Source organism: Odocoileus virginianus, chromosome 26, assembly GCF_023699985.2.
Source record: "Odocoileus virginianus isolate 20LAN1187 ecotype Illinois chromosome 26, Ovbor_1.2, whole genome shotgun sequence".
Classification (NCBI taxonomy): domain Eukaryota; kingdom Metazoa; phylum Chordata; class Mammalia; order Artiodactyla; family Cervidae; genus Odocoileus; species Odocoileus virginianus.
This window is the reverse complement of record NC_069699.1, coordinates 7,776,473-7,796,835: the sequence shown is the minus strand read 5'-3', so window position 1 is coordinate 7,796,835 and position 20,363 is coordinate 7,776,473. Positions and strand designations below refer to the sequence as shown.

The following is a 20,363-nucleotide window of genomic DNA, read 5'->3' as shown; positions in this document are numbered from 1 at the left end:
GTTTTCAAAAAAATTTGTATTCAAACATTAGAAATTAATAGTACAAATAACTAATCATTTCTTGACTTACCAAAAGTGTTTTGAAAGATTATAAAGTAACCATTTGAAGTTTGCATAAAAGGAATAAAATAAACATAATAAGATTTTTCCAGGTTGACTTTATAGAGACTTATCTAGAGGTAAGGAGTAATTTTCAGTTTAAACTCACGCAAACTGTAGTTTATGACTGAAATATCACATGTGACTGCACTAAAAATTACCAGTAATGCACTATTATATTAAAGCTTTTAAAAATCCTTTTAACCACTAATTTAACATCATAGCAATATTATTTCTTAGCCACAAAATGAATGAAACTACAGTAATATGGTATGGACCTTCATTTAAAGTGGTGATGAATTACTTTCAATGGATCAAGATGAAGATGTAACTCTAAGAAAAACTCCTCAGAGCTGCAAAAGGTCACACTATTTATTAAATTAATGACAACTAGAGTTTACTGTGTATCTCATGGCCATGCATTTATACATGCCTGCATTTTTTAGTATATGAGCTGCTGAAGCAAGCACTACATGCCTACATTATTTTTCCTGGAAGACTTTAGTCCATGTGCTATTTCTACTGTCTATCATTCCCCAAAGCAAAGAAAACAAATCTAATTTTTCTTCTTGATTTAAAAAAAAAAAACTCCTCTTCCTTAAGTTTAAAAAAAAAGTATTTCCCCACAATTCATAGCAGGTATCTACTGCGGCACTCATTGTTCATGTGTGGAGAATAGCACTAGCATTTCCAGTCCGTCTTGGGATCCCCTAGTCAATCCTTCCAAAAGTTTGAATCAACTCCTCATTGTTCTTGATTAGACAGACAAAGCTCATGAATTGAGAGGGACTTCCGTGATGGCTCAGGTGTGGTAAAGAATCTGCCTGCCGATGCACAGGAGACGCGAGTTTGATCCCTAGGTCAAAAGATCCCCTGGAGGAGGGCGTGTAACCCACCCCAGTATTCTTGCCTGGAGAATCTCATGGACAGAGGAGCCTGGCCGGCTGCAGTCATGGGGTCGCGTAGAGTTGGACATGACTTAGTGACTAAAAAACAGCAATGGCTGAGTGAAACACCATTGCATAGGACTATCAAACTGTCCTACTCAACTGGTTCCAATTTTAGTTTTTTTTCTCACCTGAAGCTTAGAAAAAGATGAGCATGCTTTATTATGTTTTTTATCTTTTTGATCCAGAAGTATTTTCAGTGCTTTAGTCTCACTGCCAGCTTCTTGAAACCAGATATATTACTTTTCTTCAAGCAGTTCAGCTTAATCACTCCCCACTTCCTCCCCCAACATATACACAAATGAAGAATTCAATTCTACTAGACGCAGAGGAGCAGCAAGGGACATCTTTGAATTTCATCCTGAATAATGGAAAGATGATCATCAACATGCATACATCTTAACAAAGAAATGTGGCTGTGCATAATAGGATGAAATGTTTCATGTGTAACACATTCGTCGAAAATATTTTAATAGTCAAACATATTAGAGAAGTCTAAGTGGCCCTGTTCCCTTCACATGGGAAAATATTCAATTACAACATTGACAACCGATGTGCGTGCGCGCGTGTGCGTGTGTGTGTGTGTGTGCGCTCAGTTGCATCCGACTCTGCAACCCCATGGACTATAGTCTGCCAGACTCCTCTGTCCATGTGGTTATCCAGGCAAGAATACTGGAGTAGGTTGCCATGACCTCCTCCAGGCACTTCCTGACCCAGGGATTGGACCCACGTCTCCTTCGTCTCCTGCACTGGCAGGTGGATTCTTCTGCTGGGACACCTGGGGAAGCACATTGACAATTGATATTTCTTATTTATAAAAGAAAGTCCTACATTCTTCTTTACATATTTTATAATTTCCACTTTCATCTTGTCCTTTTGATTCTCTTTGAAATGAGACCACACCTTACAATTTCAGTATTCTAGCATTTAAGTCTGGAAACCAAACGCCTTCAGCCAACAAACTACAACTTCTCTTTCTCCTGTGTACCTCAATTCCATTTTTCCTAGAGCCACAGAGATATGCTCATAGCCTCTCCAGTAGCAGAAACCCTTAAGATTAACAAGACACAGGAACTACACCACGAAGATTCATTGTAAACAGGCTCTGGCCTTCAACTTCCACCAAGGTACAAGTGCTAACATGACTGCTCCTCCTCAAGGTGGATCTAGAAGCAACAGAGGGAGCCTGCAGAAACTGGGCCTATTTCTGCTGCCTACAGGAGGCCAAGCTGCAGATGGAATGAACCAAGTCACCATAATCTGTCTCCCTTCAAAACTACCATACATATAGGAAAATATCCTATATAGTATTTATAGTATATAAATACTATAAATAGTTCATGTTCAGTGAACCTTCCTCTAAACTGCTGCAAACTGTAAAATACAGATAATGTCTTTACACACTTATACAACTAGGCTGGCACTTACATACCATGTGTTTACATACACATGCACAGAGTCCTGATCAAAATGTTCCTGGCTCCTCCAATAAACTCTGAATAGAAAGAAGATGGATCTGATGTATAGCTTGTACTTCTATGCAAAGTATGGAATGTGTGAGAAATGCTTGGCACTTGAAAGAATTAAGAAAATGGGTCTTATCTCAGTTCTAAGTTTTGGTAGGACAGTTTTTAATCCAGTGTGTTCTGTGGTTCTGGAGTTTTGCATCACAGTTTTAGTATTCATCTTGGTATTAACATTAACTGAGTTCTCTGTTTACTTTTTAAAAATTAAATGTAAATTAGGATTTTGTAAAAAAAAAAAAAAAAAGAAAGAAAAGAACAAGCAAAAAACAAATACAGTGGGTCTGGTCTCAGTGAAAGGATAGTGTTTGGTTTGCTTCTTGATTTTATCATCATTTGGGGTATTGATTCTGTTCATGTTAGTTCTTGTTCTCCAAACCTCAATCATGGCTGAGTGACAGGAGTGGTGGATTTCAGGCTTGATCTTTTGTGAAGAGACCAGATAAGATCAAGACATGAATCTCAGCCTAGCTCTATCTGCCTAGAATGCTGTGAGCTAGTTAGCTAGATACTTGGAAATTATTTTGAATGAATACAAAAGGAGAATGAGAAACTCACAAAGAAGAACAGCCCCCGATCCCCGCAAATAAAGCAAGCCTGTGCACAGCAACAAAGATCCAGCACAGCCACAAATAAAAACAGATTTTAAAAAGTAACATGATAGAAAGTAAATACATTTTAAGTATCCCTTGCAGTGCCAAGTTGCACACACCCTAATACCTCTGCCCCAGATTTCCAAGGGGCTCATCTGGGGTGGCCAAATAATCTGACAGTTAACAGAGAATTCCAACAGAAAAAAAAATCTGTAAGTGCTAGAGATGAAAACATACTTCTGGCCATACGCTGGGGAAAGAGAGCCTGACTAAAGCAGAAAAAACACCAAGCCTCAGTTCAAAAACTGAGGACATTCTAAACAGAGGCATCGCCAATCATTAAGACCTGCGTTGTGGGCTGAGTGTTGTGCTGGATGGCGGAGGTGACTGATGCTCACTGTCCTCTGCCTGCCCAGCCCTGAGAAACAGCCAGGGCAGGGCGGTGCCAGGGTAAGGTGACTGTTCTTTGCTAACTCGTCACAGCGCATCAGTTCCCTTGGAAGAAGGCACCTTTCTGGAATGAATTCCAAATGAACACAATACACCCTTAACCCCACGCTCCTGTGGTTACGACATGAAAACATGCATCTGGACAACTGAGTTGCTTGGAAGACTAATTTTGTGTTCACACAAAGGACAGGCTCACCTCCTGCACTGACATTATCTGTAAACACAGTTTTTTTCTTTCTTGAAAACACCGATGGAAACAGAGTATAGGAATTTTCCACTGAATGGATAGCACTCCCTCTAAATACTGCATATTTTTTCCCCAAATGTCACACCATGTAGTGGTGATAAAGAAAATCTGGCAAATGCTGTCATATGAGAGGAAGTATCTGTTATTTACTGATACCACTGAGTTAACCTTCAAAAAGACTTTCTCCCTCAATCATTGTTTCTTATCAGACCACGGAAGACTTAGGAGTGGGAATTCTCAACCAATCCCGGAGATCTTGAGCATGTCGATCAAGACAGTCTGGACTGTTTTGCCTTAAAGAGAGTTAGATTACTTAGTAACGTTGTTCTTGGCATGAGACACACTGGGTTGAGATTCCAGCCTGCTGATCATTGCTTCTCTGGAGGTCCCAAACTGAGTCTAGCATGCAAGTTTCAGTAGCTGTGGAGCCCTGCAGGATACAGAATCTTCCTGTACCAGGGATCAAACCTGTGCACTTAATGTTCTTCTTCTGTAAAATGAGGCTCTAATGACTTAGGTTCTAAGTATGATTTTAATATGAATGAAATAATATACATTAGATAAGATGTAAAGTAACCAGTACAACCGAACAAATAGTATGTAATGCTATTATAAGTGATTCTAACTATCTGAAAAGTCTGAGGTAATTTTTTCCATCATGAAAGGATGGATGTATTATATTTGAAGATATCAGAGAAAATACTAGAGGTGACTGTAGTACACATGCATGTATATATATAATCCCCAGAATCTGTTGTCATGACTTAAATATTTTGAACTTCAGGTGAAACTATTTTCTCTCCATGCAAAACTTAGTATTTTCAAGACACATTCTAAGACACTTAAACTGCAGACAATCTAGAAAAACAGGAATTCTGGAAATAAATCCTAGCCAATATCTAGCTGACAGGCATCCACTTCAGAGAACACCTTACATGCCAGCATGGTCATTGAAAATGAAAAATTTAAAAAAGGAAGTAGTTTCCCTTCCTCAGCCCTTCAGTTCAGTTTTGTATCTTCCATCCAGTTTTCTGCATTTCTCCCAATCTCTACTGACATTTAAAATATCCATCTCCATGCATTTGTTTTGGGGTACCATTAAAGTGCACACATTGAAACGATATCGCCAAAACAGAAAACCCACAAGGAATCATCTGAGGAACTTCCATCTCAGCCTCCTTCCTTTATAGAAATGGAAACATTTTCATCTAATAATGTATCTAACCCAATATGGTCCCCACAATCATCATAGGCCAGTTGTCCTGATGGCACAACTCTTGAAATTTTCAAAGTCAAAAATATGCAAGACACCTAGAACGTGAAGAGATGTTATCTTTTGAACTTTAACTCCATGAAAACATGGCAACAGACTTTCAATGGCAAATATAATTTCCCACAGAACTACATTTCTCCTTTGCTAAACACTGCTCAAAAGTGACTCAGGTCCTGAAAATGTGACTGGATGCTATTTATAAAAGGACATTATATTCATCTTTTTCTCTTGTTCTGAAAGATATTAGCTTCCCCCATCCCCATTTCAATCTTTGGCAAGAGCCACTCAAATCAAGGATGGCCAGAAAGGTGTCTGGAATAGAGTGGTGGCATTTGATACAGCTGTGGATGAAAGATTATTAAATTCAGTTCTCACAGAGTGGGGACTAAATGTTGATGATCAAAGGCAGGAACTAGACAAAACGCCTAGCAGCCCAGGCACTTTGTTATAGGGACAATACCTAAAGGTGCTTCCTGCACCAAGTTCTCCTTCTGCTCTTCCTCAAGGCATAAACACATGGCATCTATTGGAAATTGGCCATTAAAGGAAAAAAAAAAAAAGCTAGTGTTCTTTTGGAAGTGAAGAAGTCTGATTATATGATGCACATTAGCAGAAAGAAAAGCTTTAAGGGACATATTATGTTCTCCAGTGGTATTTGGAAACTTGCAAGAATCACAAGGATTTGACCTACAGAACGTTCTGAAATAAAAGGAACGTTCTGTATATTCTCCAATAGGTACACCTGAAATATGGCTAGCCTGACAGAGGAACTGAATCTTAAAGCTTAAATTATATTTCAATTTAATTAATTTAAAATGTAAATAGCCATATATAACTAGTGACTACTGTATCAAACTGATTGCAAGTTTGGAGCCATTGCTGAGTTACCAAGAGCCTTTATACAAAGAGTGTTGTATTTTCTCAAGAACTGTTTGACAAGGAAACAGGTCTCAAACATGTGTATTAATATTTATGACTATGCGACTGCAAAATCAGGGTGAATTAAACATAAATGCACTGTCTCTACTAGTTGAAACCACATCAATCTACTTGATCTATGGGCTTTTCCACGTCTGTTACGGCCTTATAGAGAAAGAATTAAAAGGACAGAACTGCCTGCCTAGTTTGCAGTCCGTGTGTCCCTGCGTTATAGTATCTGAAAATCATAAGAAAAACCAGAATGAAGAATGAAAAACAACAGCAATGACTAGGAGTATTTAATAGACAGGGAAGGATTAAAGGACAGTGACCTTTCAGTCCTACTACTGTTCAAAATAGGAGGTCCATGTGCCAACAATCAGATAAAGTGGAAAGCTGATAAATTTTAAGATGTGTTTTGCCCTCACAATAAAATGCAACCACAGGACCCAAGACTTCTGAAGCTCAAGGGCCTTTAAACATTAACCATTCCAAACTCTCTCCTGCAGATAAATAAATAATCTGAAGTCCAGAGAAGAGAAGCGCTCAGTGTCCCTGAGAAAATAGCCAATCTCAGGAGCCCCAGATCTCCCAGCTTGAGTTCTCCCGACTATGACCTTCACACTCATTCTGTCTAACACAGACCAAGCCTTGAGCAGAGAAGGGGTCTCATCTCCACCCCAACAAGGCCCAGGCTCCAGAGAATAGAAACTAATGTCTGAACCACATTGCTGTGCCTGACACAAAAGTTCCCTTCAGTAACATGGCATTCCTAACTACCACGCAATGTGCGCAATTTACCAAATACAAATGTCTTAAGAAATTGCTTTATATGAGGACAGTTTTTCAGTTTAATGTGTACTGTGCTATAAAAATGGTCTGTGCTTAAAGGAGATGTAGGTTCAACAGACACAGTTCAAAGTTTCTAAAGCAAATGACCACTCATTTTATGTTTTCAGTGACACCATGAAAACACAGTGAGACAGAAGCAAACAACCATTGAAAGAAGCAAAACAACAAGCAACCTTCTTTTAGAGCCAGACTTAGATATTATCTAGCTCAAAAAACTCTGATTTTACAAGTGAAAAAAACCCAAGAGGGCACATTTTACATGACTTATTTCAAATCACCCAGGTAGTAAGGAAAAGAACTGGGTCTTAGAGGCCAGACTTCGGTCTCCAGGTTTGGAGTTTTTGTTATTCTAGACACCACAGTAAGATCAATGTGTTGACACCAGAAAAAGAAAGAAAAGGATAATCATCCTATATATGTTATTGTTGTTTTTAAATGTCTGCTATTTTTAATCGGAGTTGGAGCTGACATAACATGTTCCATGTTTGGTATATAACCAGATGGATTACTAATGGAAGGAAGAAAATTGTGTTTCAGGAGCTATGTAACAATCTGGGAATAAATACACTTTACAGCCTAAATTTTATCAACTTTCCTGGTCCACAGATAATCTTGTATAGATAAATGCCACTACTGTTGATAAGAGCAAGATATAAAATAACACTGTACATTTTAAATGCCATGTACTTTGAACTGTATATTGTGTGCTTATAAACAAATCCACAAGAGAAAAAGAAAATGCTAAATAAATACAGTGAAGGGGCTTACATTCTTGTGTTGCTGGTCTTGTTGATGATGACCGATTTCCCTGTTTGATCGACATTGTGATCCAGCCCAAAGTAAGCGGCCACTCGGTGGACAAGCATCCTCTGATAGGATGACATCTGAGGAAACTTTTTATAATGATTACTGGAAAGGAATACAAGAAACAGCAGCATCAGCATTTTCGTTTCTGGCCCGTAGTACATTTGAGAGATATACACACAAAACTGTTTCTTTTTCATCCAAACCATTAAGCTTATTTCATTCCTGGCATCACTCGATGTTCTCATTTCCAGACCAATTTTCCACTTATAGATGTATTGATTAAAGTACAATAAGTGTTTTTGTTTTACAGTTGTGCATTTCTCAGACCACAGAGAACTTAATGGAAAGTATATTCTGTTTTAGACCAGGAGACCTTATCCACACAGCCAGGCACAGCAACGAATGACATGACATAACATGGGACTGCAGATGTCTATCTGGAGATGTCACTACACGGCTGACACTGAAAGCAGCACAATTATTTCCAGGCATAACTGACTACAGCCAGCTGGAGCCCATTAAAAAACTATAATAAAAACGAAAAGGGTCGCTTGTTGTTACTGCTACTCAATGCTAATCAGTGGCCCCCTGTTTATAGCCATTTTGTCAGGAATTTAACAAGCAGGAGTACACATGGTCCAAGCAACAATTCCCATCAACACATAGCTCCTAACTCCAACAGCATCTCTATTTAATGAGTCAGCAAACATATTAAATAATGTTTTATCTACCCCTAAATCTTTCCAGAATGAGTGATTAAACCCATACAGCAAACCAAGACACATCAGATTCATTAACCGGCACTGCGATTCAACATACTTGTTGTCACCAATGAAATCAATAATTTCCTGCTCCATTTTCAGGAGGATCATCCTGTCTCTGCAAAATAAATGTTAAAATGAAGAGGCTTTATGGACTGTCCATTCCCAAAGACTTAACAGTTTCATTTACATGTATGGAAAAGATTGTTTAAATCTTTGTAGCTACAAATCAGCATGTAACTCTTTTCTGAAATGTGATGTGAAAATAGCTGTAATTCCATTCTCCTTAAGGGGATTTCTCATCTGTTAAGTATGTTCTACTACTGAAACATTTGTAGCTTTTAATGTTAAGTAAGACAAGCAAGGTATTAGGCCCATAAAACACACCAAGTAAATTGTATATTTTAAATTAATGGGAAACTTTAACAAAGCTAAGCCCAAGTAGTTGGTTCAATAGCTGCCCCGAAGCATATTTATTTGACATTGCTTCTCATTCTCTGTATTTTCTCCCTTAACAGGTATCTTTTTGTGACCAGAAAAGCAGAACTTTAAACTATAATTTGTTCACTGGACAAGTACCCAGGAATTAAGACTAGCTAAAAACAGTAAACATGCAAACTATTAGCAGAAAAGAGAAAACACAAGAGACAGTTTAAGACATCAGAGATGGACTCAGCCTTCTACAGCTTCCCTCTTAGAAGTGTTTGCATGAATGACTTTATTGTAACACTGTACTTGACTCCTCTAAAAACAAGAGGTTTACTTAATGATTTACCTGGAATTATTCTTTAACGTGTTAATCAGAAACTCATGTAAGTCTATGCCTGTAGAATCCGTATATTCTTGGCTGCAATCTGAAACAAACAGCAGGGTGGAGTTAGGAGAAGTGGGCTGAAAAGGGTTTTCCCAACCTTTCCTTTCTCCCTCGCGCTCAGGTAAACTTTAGGTCAATCTACTGGTGTTAGAGATACATGTTATGAAACTAGCAACCTGGCAATATTAAATCAAGATGAAAATCAGGTTCGGGGATTAAGAACACCCAGTAGATTTCCAGTGTAGAAAGACCTAGCTGTCATAGGAGAGGAAGTGGGCACAGTCTGGGTGGGTGGGTGGGCGGAGTCAGATGTCATGTGTTCATTTTGGGCTGTCAATCAGCAAGGTCATGACCTCTCCATGACAGTGATGGGTACTCCCAACCCACAGAGAGAACTCTCAAGAGTTTAAGATACCATGGAACCCTCTTAAAATGGAGAAGGCAAAAACTGAATGTTCTGTTATAAAACTGTCTAAATATTAACTGATACAAAATATAGGAGGGCATTAAATATTTCCAAGTCTTTCAAGTCTTTTGATGCTGTCTAAAGTTTAATTTCTAAAGCCATCTTAGGAAGCTGTATTTGTTTACTCTTGGATACACCTTGGTTTTAGATGTTCAGCAGCTGAGACAATCGTTACAAGCAGATCTGTGGTTATGCAGCATATGTGAAGTAGTTGTCCTTTCTCAGCTGATTAAATGCCTTATACTGTCTCAGGTATTTAAAAAAAATAGTCTATTGCCAATCTGTTTATTCATGGAATTCTTCATATCAATTTAATTTTGTTTTTACTTATGCTTTTTTTTGGTTGTGTGTTTTACTTTTGTATAAATTATATGTAAGGCAACAAGTCGAAAAGTCTGGATTGTAACTTTGGGGTTTTATAAGGAATGACTTTTGGAGAAAGAAATTTTTCCTGAAGTAGAAGTGTGTATATTTTACGTGAGACATTGTGGGGCAGTATATGGGTTGCAGACACCGAATTCATTTAGGCCAGATAAAATGCTAATATGTGTTCCATTGACACTGATATATACATCTGCACTTTGGGGACACCACTTACCACTTATCATCCGAGAATTGCTAATCCACTATCTGTCTTTTAAGATAAACATGAAACTTAAAAGATATAAAACTGGGTACCATTACTGTTCATCAATTCAAATTAACTGGACTAATAAATGTGAATTAAGAACAGGTTTATATTCACTCCCTTGTATAAACTTCTCAAAAATACATCCAAATGAATATCCGAAGAAATATGTGATCCTAAAAATAACCTTTTTAGATACACAAAAATGACACCATGAACAGAAAAAAATTAAGTTCACATCATCTTTTACACACACACATACATATACAAATAAAATTTTATGCAAATTTTGCTGGGAGGTGATATGTGTGTAAAGTCTAGAATGTATTTTGTGACTAGTTATGTATCCAAACTGAGTAAGTTAAGGAAACATTTTCACATTCACCTTTTGATAACATTCTGATCTTGGGTTTTTCAGAGGTTTTATCTTTGTTTTTATCCTTTTCTTTTTCTCTTTCAGAGTCATCTTTCCTAGATTTATTCTCCTCTTGCAGGCTGGGAAAACTGGAAAGCTGTAAATGAATTGATTCCTGTTGGGGAAAAAATATAATAATTTAGGGCCAGATTTAAGAATCTCTGTCTGGTTTCCATTTTGCATAGAGATTATTAAGAACAGGAAAATGAAAGCCAGGTACAGATTTTTTTTTTCTTAAATGGTAAAAAAATTATACCTGTCAGAAAAATAATTGCTCTTTAAGATGAATTAACTTTGGAGGTCAATGGAAGGTCATGAGAAGTAGCTAGTACTAAAACTTTGCCTTGTGAAGAATATTAACTGAAAGCAAGCTAAATTCCTACATATCACAACTCTTATTTTCTCTATAGGTTTATTTTTAAACACTTAAGAAAATTTCTTTATCAATAAGTTTGCATCATAGCTACTATCATGTCTTAAAAATTAACATAAAAAAGAGGTTTCTGCAAGTTCTTTTATATAATTCCTTGAATGGAAAAAACTGGTACAAGCACAGACAGACAGATATTACATGAATCATAATTACAGAAAAAAACAGACATAAATAAAGGCTATAATAGCCCATTTACAAGTAAACTTTTCTTTCAGAGCCACATAAATACTGATTTCTATCACTATGAAAAATAAAAATACAGAACTGAAGGAATCCTAGATATGGGTTATCCTATGTCGCTTATGAAAGCTATTAATAAAGCATTAAAACTTACAATAAGCACTGCCTTTTGGAAAAGGTAGAAAATAGGACTATATTTTCCATCAATTAAATATAAATAATTAATATTATTTTAATCTTAGTATCAGTGAATCCTTTCAAGATGTAAGAGTCTCTTGAACTAATGCTTGGTTGACCATTTACAGTATTTGGACTGGATCCACTTTTGTATTTATTGATTTTGCACTGAAACAGATCATTTCATATGAACTCATATATCAGCCATTTGGATGATAGTATGTTCACTGTTTTGAAGAAGAATGAGCCAAATTATGTTTTTCAGTTTTATGAAAAAACTATGCTATGATTAAAACTATGACAAATGAGCCAACATTAAGCCCACTGGTTCTTATGTAAGAGATCATCTAATGGGAAAACTTTCTTCCACTGGCAACATTAACATTTATGATGAAGGGGAAAAAATATTCCCAATGACTAATAGCATTTCCCACTGAAAACTAAACCAAGACTCTTCTACATGTGACTAAACTGATGTCTCTACATCCTCAAATTATGGCCAATCTGGGATTCTTAATGGTTCTTGGTAAACCTAGCTGATCTGGCAAGCAGGAAACCAAAGTCCTCCAATGTCAAGTTTCTTTTTTGGGAGGGGCTCTATTGTGTATTCTGGGCTGGAATAAAAAGTCACCATGGTTGGAAAGCTGCATGATACAGAGGATGAAATAAAACACATTCTCATGGTAAATATTTATCTTAGCCAGGTTTCCTGATATCTGCAAGTTTATCCTGGGGATGGACATACAGAAACTATCCTGGGGATGGCCATATACGAATCCGAGTGTAATTTGATGATAAGGTCTTTTATCACAGCACTTGGGAAAGAAATGTCTTAGTCTGCAAAGATTCAGGCAGACTTTGGTGTTACAGTTTGCTTCCACTTGCTAAGGAAAAAGCTGGAACATTTTTGCTCCAAGTGGGGAAGAATCGATTCGACAGTGGGTCAGGAGAGGAAAGCGAGGGTCCCAGGTCAGGAAGTGGTCTCATTACTTCTTCAAAACCGATTGATCCATTCAGCCTCAGTAAGTTTAAATCTAAAATCAAAGAGGCTTGGAAATATGAATGCAAGAGCAGAGGCCAAAGGACATTATTTAAAAAAAAAAAAATGTACAAAGTCCTGCCATGTGATGACAAACACTATACTCAGAAAAACACCTGCCTTTTCTACACGTTATGGTGTTGAAAGAATACACGAAAGTGCTATAGAGTTGGTAAAAAACAATCTGTTCTTTTTTAATATTTTTATTGATATGCTCAATAATAAAATACAAGTTAAATACATCAGTACAGGATAACTTTATCTCCAACAACAGGAAAAGAATAATTCAAGGTGCAGTAATACACTGATAGGTAAAGAGTATAACATTAGAAAAGAAACACTTCCTTTAACTTAAGGACAGACTGAACCATCTGCTATGGGTCTGAGATCAAGTAATACAGGTAGCAAGAGTTTTTTCCCACACAGGAAAATGAAGGCAGTTTTCCAAATACTGTGAATACACACACATTGGGGGAGCCATACAATTCGTATACCGTACACTTCAGCCAGTGTTGTCAGGGGTTCAGTTCCCACATGTTAAGTGCCGGTGGTACCTAATGAAGGCATTGTATACAAGCTCAAAGGTCTGCTTCTTTATTCTCTAAAAGAGCAGCATGGCCACTTGCTTATATGTGTGTGTGTGTGGGCAGGCCCTGCTCCCACCGCCTCAGCCAGTCCCAAGGAAGGCTTGCAAGGTCTAATTCCTACAAAGCTAGTCTCAGTTACTCAGCATGGGGCCAGCAGGAGCCAAGTACCACTTGCCTCTTATTTCTCTGCTCCAACTGCAAGGAGTAACCTAGACTTAGGTCTAGGGTGGGCACAATGATACAGATGATCACTTGAAAAAAAAATCTCCTCCCAGTACCTCATCAAATAGGATTAAAAAAATCAGATGAAATCTAAAAAGGCTGTGTTCTTCTGCCTGGCATTCGGAGTAGGGGACCATTGGGGCATTATTTCTCCCAGAGTCTGTCATTCTGCAGAATTAACATGTATTGTGTGCATTACATCACAAGCCGTCCATCCACATTGAATGATATAAGCTGTGATATTCGCCTTATTCCCCCTTTTGAATCTCCATACAAAGAAGAAGCACAAATAAAATGCTGAACAAAAGCCACATGTTTCTCAGAGCCCAAGGAAAATAAAGCTTGTATGAAACATAGTGATGGCTACTGAAAGCTAGCCCACCCCTGGCGTATGACATGGGTGGCAGGTTAAGGAAATGAGGCTAGGGGAAAAAAAAAATACTCTAAGGATGAAATCTACGAGTAATTTATTTTTGGTCCTTGTAAAGAAAGTGCTCTCAATGCTCTCTGTATCCATGAGGAAAATTTTGAGAATTTTAATTGAATTATAAAGAGAAAAGCAAAACACAGCCCAACAAAAATAATGCTAACTTAATCAATTTTTCCTCCTCTGGGTTCAAATAAATCATTTTACTTTTGTCCTGACTGCTCTCAGCCTCTGATAAAATAAGGAAAAACTTTAACAGCAAGACCATTTTTCTAAAAGTGAATATGATGCCTGAAAGGCAAACAAAAATAAATACAATGTGAAGAGTTTTGATGGAAGTTGAATTTTTAGAGCTGAACAGCCTTGCTGTAAGGAGCAAAAATCAGGTGTAAGGATGTGCAGCAAAGTGTTAACAATATTAACTTAAATTCACATTCATCTCGGATTTATTTCTGGACCATTTTTCCAGTAGTGAGAAATCTCCACCAAAGGCCCTAAAAGTATGTCTCCAAAGCTCAATGCACCTTATTCACTATTTCTGAAGTTTCATAAGAGCCAAAATTTGTGTTTTTATAGGCAAGTGCATTTTGGGGAGGTAAGACTCTCCACTGAGGGAGGAGACGTGGTACTTAGGACTGTGTTTGGTTCAGTCTGATCAAGAGAGAGCCTTTGAGGAGAAGCAGCACGGCCGTGCTTACATTTTAAGTTTTAATCTAAATTCTTTTGAATTCCTTTCCATGTGCAGTGTTCAGAGGGTCTGGAAAAAAAACAAATGTAATATTTTGAGACTGTTCAACTAAGTTAGGATGTCTCAGAAATGGGGCAGGAAGCTGGACTTTGTCCTTCTTCAACTAGTTTGTACTCCCCCCCAAAACACTGTTTAATGCCAAATGAATGCTCATGCACACAAAAGTGGATCCCATTCATCCAGGACCCATAAAGACAGGGTGTATACCTGATCCTGAAGACTTTCCCCTCCTGGTCTGGCCGAGGACTCTTCACAGACAGCAAGGCTGCGAGTCAGTTTACCTTTTCCTGCTCCTGACTGGGGAGGGGAAAGAAATGGGAAGGAAAGGAAAATAAAGAAAAAAAAAAACAACAACCAGGAAATAAACTCAAGGCTGTCAAGCCATCTCCACCTTCTCTGGACATTCCCAAATCAAAATTTTTAAAAGCCAGCTTCAAATCCGTAGCTCAGGGATGTCTACACTGGTTCCAGTCTACACTGGTTCCAAGTGTTGGACCCCTGTGCGGACGGGGACTACGTGTCTACTTTGGCTCAGAGCATCGGATCTGTGTTGACTGCGATGCAGGTGGAGGAGAGGGTGGAAGAATAAATTTAAAGAAAACTCTTAGCAAACTGCCCATCGCACTGGGAAGGTACAAAGAATGTGCAAGCAAGGAGGAAAAGACAACACAGATGAATTCCTACTAAAACTGGGTTTGAAAGTGATCTGACTGAGAAAATATGTTAAAAGTTGAAGACTGTATCCTAAGACTGAACCTGTTTACTTCAAGGCAGAAACGAATCGGACATACAAAACAATTTCCCCCAAATTTGATTTAAAATGAAAACAAAGTGAGCAGCGATTCATTTGTAAAGCACTGTCAAATTTTCCAGGGTCAAATATATATATACACTGCAGCTATGTGAACCCTAAATGCTCTAATTAAAAAGCACATAAAGCAAGCAAAAAAGAGCGGTGTCAACATGACCACATTAAGCACAGGCAGCAGGGATGCAGCCGAGACCTGCATACAACCCTGGGCCTCCCTGGCACATCCCCTAGCCCTGTGTGACATATGCAACCAGGATAGCAGGTCAACACGCACAACTCCAGAACCCTACCTTGGATTTTCTTCTCTCTTGGTTCTGAGCTGCCAGCCGCCTCTGTATGTGAGAAACAAAATCAAACAAACAAACAAACAGTCAACCAACAACCAGGAGAGGGAAGTGGGGGGAGACAGATGGAGAAAGAGGTGTCACTAGAGTTGAAAAATCAATAACAACAGCAATCAGGTATTATAATCATGGGGAGGACTCTTCCTGCCCTTGCTCCCCCAAAACTTTTGACCATTTAGCTTTTCTCCTTCCCTCCTTACAGAAGCTAGTCGCTCCGTTGTGTCCGACCCTCTGTGACCCCACGGACTGCAGCCCGCCAGGCTCCTCTGTTCATGCGATGCTCCGGGCAAGGACACTGGAGTGGGTTGCCATTTCCTTCTCCAGGGGATCTTCCCGAACCGAGGACTGAACCTGAGTCTCTTCCATCTCCTGCACTGGCAGGCAGGTTCGTTACTGTCTGGGCCACCAGGAAGCCCCGCAGAAGCTTGCTGGGGAGAGCAGCGGCTGGCCTTGAGGTCATCTGGCCATCATGCCAGTATCTGCCTTTGCGCATTTATGAAATAAAAACAGTTAACACTTTTGCAGTTTGGTTCAAAGAAAATCGATACAGGTTATTTGCAAGTCCAGTTTGTTTTCCATCTACCAACTCTCCTTCTCTCATAAATCCTGACCACTTAACCATATCACTTTTTGAATACTCTCAATCACCCCCAAACTGCCCCTGCCTCTCCCAGGGCATTCTCTCTCTCTTTCTGGCTGGGAATTCTAAGCTTTTCTGCTAGTAAGAATTGATGCTTAGCCTGCGCAAGAAGGTCAACAGAGCTCATGTCTTTGATACTTCTTGGTCTGTCATGAGCTGGCCCTTCCTCTTTTCACGGAATACAAATCCATTTTTAAAACTCAGCTAGCATAAAGCTACCTCGGGAGAAGCCCTCCACTAACTCGTTGAGGTGGTCTAGAAATTAATACGGAGAAGCTGTGGACAAACTCAGTCATAAAATATGCTCTTTGGCCATACACACACACACACACACACACACGTATTATTTCAAAGGGCATTTTGATCACAATGTACTGTTTAATCAGAGAAAAAGGACTAATAAATGGGAAAAGAGAAGATTTATGGATTTTCTATTCATTATACTTGGGACTCCCAGTGACAAAGAACCCGCCTGCCAATGCAGGGGGGAGATGTGGGTTCAATCCCTGGGCCAGGAAGATCCCCTGGAGGAGGAAATGGCAACCCACTCCTGTATTCTTGCCTGGAGGATCCCATGGACAGAGGAACCTGGTCAATGGGGTCGCAAAGAGTTGGACGCAACTGAGCATACATACACACGTTCATTTCACTAGTCAAACTCTTTACGAGCAAGAAGACAAACAAACAAACCTTCAGAGTATCTTCAAAATGAAAGAAAGGGGTGCACACAGCGGTATGACAAATGGGATTTCTCCAGGCTCACCTGTAATTCCAGTTTCTCCTCCTCGTCCAGACTCTCAGATTTAATCACACCGTTCTCCGGAGTGGCCGTCTCCTGCTCAGGCCCACCTTCCTCCACTATGGTCTGACTCAGGTCTCCTGGCTCAGACATTCTCCCAGATGCAAATTTAAATCACAAGGTTTGACACCCTATAAGGTGAAGACATCAGAAAGTAAAGTCAGTGCAGGGTGAAGTCTTGACCATTATGGTTGAGATACTGGATTCTTCCCTTTGTTCTCAAAATCAAACAAGCAACTCGAGCCTCCCTGCCAATTGCACACAAAAGAGAATAAAACAAGACCAAATCAAGTACCCCAGACAAATACCAAGAGGCAGATTTGGTCACTCAATCCACGACCCTAGACACACACACACACACACACACACATGCTCCTATCAATACACCTTGCTGTCAGGGTGGATCAATACATCTTAAACTGAGACACCCAAGTCCCACACACCTCCCGGTCCCTATGCTCCACTCCAAAGTGGAAGCAGAAGAAAAAGAGAGTATTTCCCCAACTCTTCCTCCGCTTCCGAGTTGGGAGGTGGTACCTGTTCTGCACATCTAAGATGACTCACAAATGATTTGCAAGTTTCAACCACAGACATACCTTCCTGGGTCTAAGGAATTCAGTACACTCTACCAGAGGAGAAATCAACGTAAGGGGTAATAATTCAGAACACATATAGGATCCCGAGTTGGCAAGAAACCATCAGGGACTTCAGACTTCAAACTGACAGAGACATTATTAAAAGCAGAAGCTCTCCCCACAGCCCGTCAGTGACTGGTGCTGTGGAGATCTTTCAGAAGCAAGTTTCAGGCAGGGAGCTCCAATGAAGTTATCACAACTGAACTCCAACGCTCCAGGCTCATAAGAGAAGACTACACAGATGCTAGAAATGACTTTTCAAAGTATAAACCTGTTATTAGTATTTTTTTTCTCCCTACCTCCATAAAGCCCCTGACACTTCCCCTTCTGATGTGCTGTCAAATGAGGCTCATAAACAGTTCAGCATTTACTTCCTCCTCAGTTTTTTTTTTTTAAGAAAGAAAAAAGGAGAAAAAGGAAGGAAAGGAAAAAAAAGAGGAAGGAAAGAAGGAAATTAAAAAAGGACAGAAAGACCTTGTAGCCTAGAAAGTCACTTCTTTCACAAAAATTCCCAAGTAATGACTGTCCTGTTCCCAGTTGTTACTATGGTAATTATTAATGGACATATCAGTGTCTTGATATGTCTCTCTGGGAGTGTTTAATTACCATATACTAATTCAGTAACTTTATTTCCAAGTGGACATAGGAAGCATGAGAAAAATCTAATAATACAGTAATTTCTGTTGCAAATATGCTAAGACCTACCATGACAGGACAGATGGTATCTAATGATATTGTTTAAAAAAAACACACAGGCTCACTTGGCAAAGGATTGTGGGAATGGAAAAGGAAAAGTTTGCATCGGGGATGATGGCTGGAGTCTGCGAGGGGCAGTGAGCAAGGCTCTTGAGGAGGTTTGAGGATATTCCCTTCAGTGTATCTGACAGATCTCTCATATTTCAGTGACACGGGGGAGAGATGCATTTAACCAAATAAAAAGTTCTGTTTCCCAAAGCAAACAGTTTGTTTCTCAACATACTGAGTCGGGGGAGGAGACAGGACTTCTGTTGCCCTAGCTTTTTTTCCTGGAGCGTTTCAATCAAACACAGATCGTGACCAGATTTTTAAAAAAAAAAAACGAAATGCACAAATTGAGCTCTAATTTTCCAAACTCCGAGCCAGCTGAATCCCTTATACAGATGCTGTCTGTTCGGGTGGCCTTTCAGGAACTGTTCCATGCAAACATGCTCATTTACAGACCGAAGAAAACACACAGATGAAGGGACAGCTGTCCGATGACAGCTCTTTACCTTTCGTGCAGGAGTCCGGCTGCCGGCCTTGGTGACTTACGAGCGGCTTCTGTCCTTCTTCGCTGGGAAAATCCACACGTGGGATCAGAGACAACGGGAGTCCCATGTCCCCACTAACAGTTCAAAACGCCCATCTCCATGTGATTCCCTTACACGGTCTGACACATCGTCCACCTGAAAAAAGACGAAAAGTCAACAGTAACGATAATGGCAATAATCATGGTAGGGGCAAAGGACTAAACAAACAAGACTGGGTTCCTAACACTGATGACCGGCCTCCAGCAAACCACGTTCACGGCTTGATCCACTCCACCTGTCCCAAGCTGCCTGCTTCTTCCCTAATGAAGGCTCCAGCCGGCTGTTCAAGTCAGAACGGCACCCACGCAACGAGCTAAAATTAACAATTGCATTATGCGCCCAAGATTACTCACTTCAATTTTAACCTTTTTTAGTGAAATCTCGCACTTTATATTAAAAAAAAAAAAAAACAAGCTTGTGTGTTTGCCTCCATGACAATCCAGATCACCTATGAGCAAAAAAGTCTTGCCTCCTTTTTTTAACCCCAGTCTTTGTCTTAATTATAGATCAATATAATCTTCCGAGTACTGTTTTTTTTTTTTTTTTTGTGATTCTTTTCTTTAGGAAAGCTATCCTAAGAAAGCACATTGAACAATTTTTGACTTAATGAGGCATTAGCTGTAAAAGTGAAAAAAAAAATACAAAGAAAGGAAAAAGAAAACTTTCATAATGGTATTGTTGAGAGAGCTCTTTTTTTCCTCCACTGACAGTTCAGGAAGAATTCCTAATATTCTCGGCGCTGGGTGAACACCATCCATCCGTCCCCCGCCCTCCCCATGAGGACTGCCACCACCAGCTGGGTATTCTGTTTGACAGCGAAGCAATCCTGCCAGCGGGATTCAACAGACTTGCAAACTTTTGAACCTGTTGAAAACAATCCCTGCTATAATGTGCACTTTCCTTTTCTCGCAACTCCTCCAGGAGCAGCAGCGAAGACAGCCTCAATGCAAACAGAGACGGATTCCGAATAACATTTGCCCAACCCAAGCTGCAATTCTACCCTGGCGCACATCTGCTGAATACAACAGCCTGCACACGTGTTCCGCCCTGGACCCGACTTTGAAAACACTCAGTGCATCTCAGTTATTTACTCTGAAGTTTAGAAACCCTCCCTGCCTCCGCCTCGCTCCCCCTCCCAAGCCGCCATGAGCACAGCTGGCTCCTCATCAGATTTTACTGCAGCTTGACGAACAGCCTATT

At 39.5% G+C, this 20,363-nt stretch overlaps 1 protein-coding gene across 26 annotated transcripts in view; it reads right to left on the bottom strand.

The window, feature by feature from the left end:
• The window catches only part of ARPP21 (cAMP regulated phosphoprotein 21), a 159,575-nt gene that overhangs the window by 93,494 nt on the left and 45,718 nt on the right, over positions 1-20,363 (bottom strand). For 17 of the 26 annotated variants that reach the window (XM_020880549.2, XM_070455372.1, XM_070455376.1 and 14 more), the window contains exons 1-9: positions 19,349-19,457; positions 19,086-19,259; positions 17,165-17,331; positions 15,708-15,749; positions 14,814-14,903; positions 10,764-10,908; positions 9,246-9,324; positions 8,529-8,588; positions 7,671-7,811 (exon numbers count right to left, since the gene is read on the bottom strand). In XM_020880549.2, coding sequence (XP_020736208.2) covers positions 7,671-7,811; positions 8,529-8,588; positions 9,246-9,324; positions 10,764-10,908; positions 14,814-14,903; positions 15,708-15,749; positions 17,165-17,293 — 686 coding nt within the window. In that variant the 5' untranslated portion in view covers positions 17,294-17,331; positions 19,086-19,259; positions 19,349-19,457. Of the gene's footprint in view, positions 1-7,670; positions 7,812-8,528; positions 8,589-9,245; positions 9,325-10,763; positions 10,909-14,813; positions 14,904-15,707; positions 15,750-17,164; positions 17,332-19,085; positions 19,260-19,348; positions 19,465-19,516; positions 19,540-20,363 lie in introns of those variants that run through there. The other 9 variants (XM_020880551.2, XM_020880548.2, XM_020880555.2 and 6 more) reach the window with 3 other exon arrangements.